The following is a 6,000-nucleotide window of genomic DNA, read 5'->3' as shown; positions in this document are numbered from 1 at the left end:
TGGCCCAGGGGCCGTAGTTTGAGGGCCCCTGATTTAGTGCAATATAAAAAATGCAAATAATTTTTCTGCGGACCACCAAAATTTTCTCATAGACCATCAGTTGGCGACCGCTGAACTAGTAGTCCAGGCAAAATGTTTATTTCAAATCATCTTGATATAGAGCAGAGGGCTTCCACTGCCCATTTCTGCTGTAGGAACTGCTTCACTGAATTGATAAATTGTTATCCCTTCTTATCAACTGCTAGAAACCTGAATGGATTGTAAATATATACCAAGAAGGTTGTTTTCAGGCAGGAAGTGAATATGCTCTAAGTCAGGGGTGTCAAACTCATGGCCCGTGTGCCGGATGCGTCATGTACTGGCCACGCCCACAGCTAGTTTAGTGAAGGGGAAAAAAGTCACGATATGTCACATGACATCGCAGGTTTGACACCCCTGCCCTAGGGAGCCACCATGATCAATGTTCCCTCTAAGCTGCGCGGCCGTGCACATGACAAGAAAACACTGCGCAGCAGTTTCCAACTGCTGCGCAGTGATTTTTAATGTCACAGCGTGATGTCCATTTGATGGAAATCAAGCCGCTAGACTCTGGACTATAGTCTGGAGAGTGGAGACTAGATGTAAGTCGAGTGACATTAGGCGAGTGTCAAATGACAAGCGGTAGGCAGGACGTTCCAGCACAGTCAATGGAAGAGGTAAGGCCGAGTCTCAAATGGTTGCCATTCTAGTTACCACATCACCTCTGCCTTTATTCAGGGATTCTAAATTCATTTTTCTCAGATCTTAATCACCATAGTAATTAGAGGAAAACAGAATTTTTTTAGCAAGTGCATGGTGCAACTACATTTATTTGACTGGAATTGGCATAACTTATTGCAAATCTATTTTGAGAATAGTTGTTAAAAATATATCACCATCTCAAAATTATAAATTGAACACCTTTAGCAAGTCACTTCTTCACATGGCATTTTTTCCACTGGCTGATAGCTTAACTCTCTGACGACAAACCTATGGCACGTGTGCCAGAGGTGGCATGCAGAGCCCTCTCGGCTGGCATGCATGCTGTCATCCCAGGTCAGATCTCTGTGGCGTTTCTTTCGTGAGTTTCTGCTTCCCTGCAAACAACAAAACAGAAGCTCACGAAAGAAAAAAGATCTCACCTCTTGCCATGCTGCCAGTGTTGGGATGCCCTGCCTTCCGCCACCCAACTGGTCTTCAGGTCTCTGCTGCACATGCACACATTTGTACATGTTAGTGCATGCATGCATTCATGTGTGCACACAGAGTTTGGGCACTTGGTGTCTAAAAAATTCACCATTGCTGGCTTGGCTTATATAGTTCCTCTTGATGTCTAGCCTGAGCTTTCTATCTGGTTTCTACCCACAGGTTTGGATCCTGCCTACTGGGCAATAGCTGTATCGCACTATTGGCTCATGTTTAAGTTTTGATTGATAAGGACATCAGATCTCTCTCTCCTGTACTACTGCTTCACCAAATCTGTCTCTGTGTCTTTAATTTTTCTACTCAGGTGTAGAAAATTATATTTCTGTTAAACTGTACCTCCCAGATTTCTATCATCTATAAACCCTCAATTCCCTCATCAAAGTAATAGGATTCATGACACTCCATTTAAATACTTCTCAAAACCCATTAATAACATTTGGAGTGTGGTTATTCAGGCTGTTGTGAGAATGATATTATCTAGCCCTTATTCTACTATTTTATTAAGGACATCATCAGATACTCAAAGGCTTTACCGAGGCCAAGATTCATTATGTCTACAACATTGATCTATAAAATTAGCAATGCTATCAGAGATAAAGTTAATCTGCCATTTAGAGAAATACATTAATAAATTTCCTCCTCTGTGCTTAATTGCAGGAAATTGTTACAAGTTTCCAAAATCTCAATTTCGTTTTCTATGCGCACTTTTTTCACTTTCCTCTTCAATATTATTTATTTCCTGATTCTCTTCCTGATTTTAGATGATGATCAAGATATGACCTCAGGCTCTTAAGTTTCAAGGTTGTGGTGATATGATTGTTGTAGCTGTTCTTTGTAGTATTATCTATCCCAATATCAGTGGTGGGTTCCTGATCCTGTTGCAATTGGTACGTTGCAACAGGGCCCGCCGTCCACATGAATGCGCACAGTGCGCGTACAAACAATGTGCACATGCATACTTACCATCTGCGATGCTCCAGCTGCTTGGTGGAGCATTGCACAGGCGCCATATGTTGTGCGTGTAAGCCCCAAAGAGCTCAAATACAGGTAAGGACGGCGGGCAGGCCCTCCGGAGCACCATACCGGAACCCAGTGTTCCCGGCAGGCACCAGTACGCCTGTACCGGGCCATACCAGTTGTAACCCACCACTGCCCCATATGTATCAGTTGGAAGGGGACTTGATAAGTCTTGGAAATTCTTCTAACTTGCCCTGATCTTACTCCTGGCAATCAGCATATTTCACTAGCTGATAGATACGACCAACATACCGTGTTTTCCCAAAAACAAGACAGGGTCTTATTTTCTTTTAACCCACTGAAATAAGCACTTGGCTTTATTTTTGGGGAGGCCTTATTATTTTTGAGCTGCAGGAATGGCAAGTGTGGTCACCTCATGGCTGCTGCTGTGTTGCAATGTTTTTGGAGCTTGTTGATCAGAAAGGTCGGCAGTTTGAATCCCTAGCGACGTGTAACAGAATGAGATCCCGTTAGTAGTCCCAACTTCTGCCAACCTAGCAGTTTGAAAGCTCATAAAAAATGTAATTAGAAAAATAGGAACCCCCCTTTGGTGGGAAGGTAACAGCGTTCCGTGTGCCTTGGCATTTAATCATACTGGCCACATGACCATGGAGATGTCTTCTGACAACGCTGGCGCTTCGGCTTTGTAACGGAGATGAGCTCCTCTCCCTAGAGTCGGGTAGAGACTAGTACATATGTGTGATGTGAAGGGAATTTTTAACTTTACCTATTTTAGTTGTTCTAATCTTTTAACTAATTTGAAAATGTAAACACTTTAATGAATCCAAATAGAAGTTTGAATATTCTGCTCCTTTCAATTAATTTCCTGGTTCTTTTAACTCTGGCAAAATGTATACAAAAATAAACTCTTCTTCTAGATGACCTGAATGTCAAACTATTGTCAACAAAGTTTAATAAAGATGTCCAAACAGAATATTAAAAAGAAACAAAAACAGTATTAGTTGATGACAGTAAAATAGCTAAAGGAGTCAGATAAATATGATGTATTGCAACTCTTATACAATAGGTAAATAATACTTGCCAGGAGCAGGAATTAAACAAAACATTTCAAGTAAAACAGCATTTATTTGTAATGACAACACAAACTGAAGTAATCAAGGGTTGTAAACAAATCCTCTGAACGTCTTCTGTTCATAAAACATACTAAAAGCGAAGGGTAAACATTAGAAGTCAAATTTCTTCAGCAAAAATTCTGCAGTAAAGTGTACAGATTACTCAGTTATCAACTACTTAAGACAAAAATAGAATCTAAAAATTTCTCCGGTATCAACAAGCAGCTCCAAAATTTGCTTTCCATATACAAAAACTTAGCAACTTACCTCTTCAGAGTTTTTGACAATAATGCTTTTTGAAACAGATACCAACAATAAGGTAACTGTTTTAAAGAGTATCCAGGTTCAGATTACAAAGAGATAGAAATATTATTTAACTGTCCAAATTCTGAAGTATAATTTACATGCCAAGATCATTGGTGTTCTCTGGCATCACAAACTTGCCCATTTCTTCTTTCAGTTTCTCAGAGGTTTTCATCTGATCTGGAAGAAATGAAGCACACGGCTCAGAGGACCACAGACAAACATCTAAACAAAATTGGCCTCCTTAAATGTCTGAAAATTCCATCATTTTTCGTGTGGAATTTAAGCTTCATTATTTTGAGATCATTATTTAATAGATCTTTTGAAATTGGGTCTATTACTTTCAGGAATAGAGATAAAACTGCTTCTTTTCACATTTGAATGCACATTTATTGCTATAGGGAAAAAGTCATCTGAAGAAAAACTCATCTCATAGCCATTTATTAAAATGACATGCAATGTTTTACCATTTCAAGATTTGACCCTTATTAAAGATGCTTACATTTTTGGAACATAATGTAGGAAGATTTGGAAACAATTTAATGCCTAGAGATGTCCAATTCAATGCAGAGGATGATAAGCCCCAGGAAACTGAGTCTCCAAATGCTGGCGCCCCCCCCCCCCCCAAATTTTATCTCACTCACTCGGAGGAAGCAGGAATTTCCTTTCCTTACAGCAAAGAATGTGTGGCAAGTATGTCTGGAATGGAAAATTCATCCAGAACTGGTCATGCACTTTGATGCTCTGCAGCCAAATCAACATTATGCCAGGTTATGTGGATATAGTAAGCTTTCCATTTAAGATATATTGGTTTGTTTATACAGAATTTCTTTCTGCAGTGTATAAACTCCATCTGTCATTTGATACATGATGTACAAAATCTCATTTTTGAAGCAGACCACCTGCTTTAAAGGGTACTCCTGTGCCCCGATTAGTCCATTAAGTGTAATCAAGCTGTATATGGCTATTTTAGTGTGTAAATGGAAATGTAATTGACTGGTGTACGGGTAAAGAGAATCAGAAGGAAAGGTTTGCCTGACCACAGCATCAGCAATATATCCCTTAGAACAGGGGTCAGTGACCCGTGGCTCTAGAGCTGCATGTGGCTCTTTCATACCTCTGCTGTGGCTCCCCGTTGCTCAAAATATGTGTCACAACCACCAATGTGCAACGCCTGCTGGCACGTAATTTATTGGGCTTTTTAACCCCGGTAGGCCAACCATGGTTAAATCCAAGAAAAGAAAAGTTTCAGAAGAAAACAGAATGTTTCATTCAACTACATATACTAGTTTTGTGGCCGTTCAGGAAATAGTCAAGCACAGGAAGGATTACATGAACAGCAATTTAACTGAAGTCTAATCTCCAGGTATCTCACCTGTGTGGTACTTACACATTTAAGGCAATTTTGATGCATGCAGTAAGGTGGAGAATTGAGACTTGGAGTGGAAAATTTTTATTTAGAAAACCTGATATTTGCTGGGGAGGATGAAACAGTGGGTTTGCAAGGATTTAGAAAAAGACCAATATAATTACTAGAGCCCAGCGAGGGATTGTTAGAAATAGACTCTGCCAAACAAATTTTACTCTAACTACAAGGTGATTAATATATCAAGAGAAAGCAATGGACACAATTGACCTAAATATTAACTAAGACATTTGATAAAATTGGCTACAGTCACCACCTTGTTAAAATGGAATGGTAGTAACCTTGGTCTTATTACCAAATACCGTATTTTTCAGAGTATAAGACACTCTGAAGTGTAAGGCGCATCAGCTTTTGGGGTGGAAAACAAGAATTTTTTTTTTGCCTCTGCCTCCCAGCTATTTGCCTCCTTGCAGCAAACAGCAAGTTTCAGTTTCAGTACAGCCTGATTAGCAAAAGCAGCTGATTGTTGGGCCTCCTGACCATCAGCTGTTTCAGGCTGCAGGGATTGCCATAGCCTATTGCCGCCGCCCCACACTCCACTTTGGGTCTCCGCATCCCATTTTCAGCCTCTGTGTGCCCCATTTTCCACCCGTTCCGGATGGTGGGGATTGGAATGGATCAAAAATGGGGCGCACAGAGGCAAAAAAATGGGATGCGGAAGCCAAAAATGGGGCATGCGGAGGCGGCAATAGGCAATCGCTGCTGCCTGAATTAACTGATGGCTGGGAAGACAACCAACAACCAGCTGCTTGTGCTAATCAGGCTGTGCTGAAGCTGAAACAGACTGCTCGCTGTTTGCTGTAAGGAGGCAAATTGCTGGGAGGCAGAGGCCAGCGGGTGGGCAGGACTACATTCAGTGAATAAGATGCACACAAATTTTCAACCTCCTTTGAGGGGGGCCCCTGCAAAAATATGTCTTATACTCTGCAAAATATAGTAGATTGATTCATATTTGGT

The 6,000-nt window shown here is 40.8% G+C and overlaps 1 protein-coding gene across 1 annotated transcript in view; it reads right to left on the bottom strand.

The window, feature by feature from the left end:
* Positions 1-3,269: 3,269 nt before the first annotated feature.
* Positions 3,270-6,000, bottom strand: part of HELLS (helicase, lymphoid specific) — a 42,575-nt gene continuing 39,844 nt past the window's right edge. Inside the window, exon 22 of the mRNA XM_032231475.1 lies at positions 3,270-3,797. Coding sequence (XP_032087366.1) covers positions 3,715-3,797 — 83 coding nt within the window. The 3' untranslated portion in view covers positions 3,270-3,714. The remainder of the gene's footprint in view (positions 3,798-6,000) is intronic.

The sequence above is a fragment of the Thamnophis elegans genome, chromosome 15, assembly GCF_009769535.1.
Source record: "Thamnophis elegans isolate rThaEle1 chromosome 15, rThaEle1.pri, whole genome shotgun sequence".
NCBI lineage: Eukaryota > Metazoa > Chordata > Lepidosauria > Squamata > Colubridae > Thamnophis > Thamnophis elegans.
This window is presented reverse-complemented; position numbering and strand designations above follow the sequence as displayed.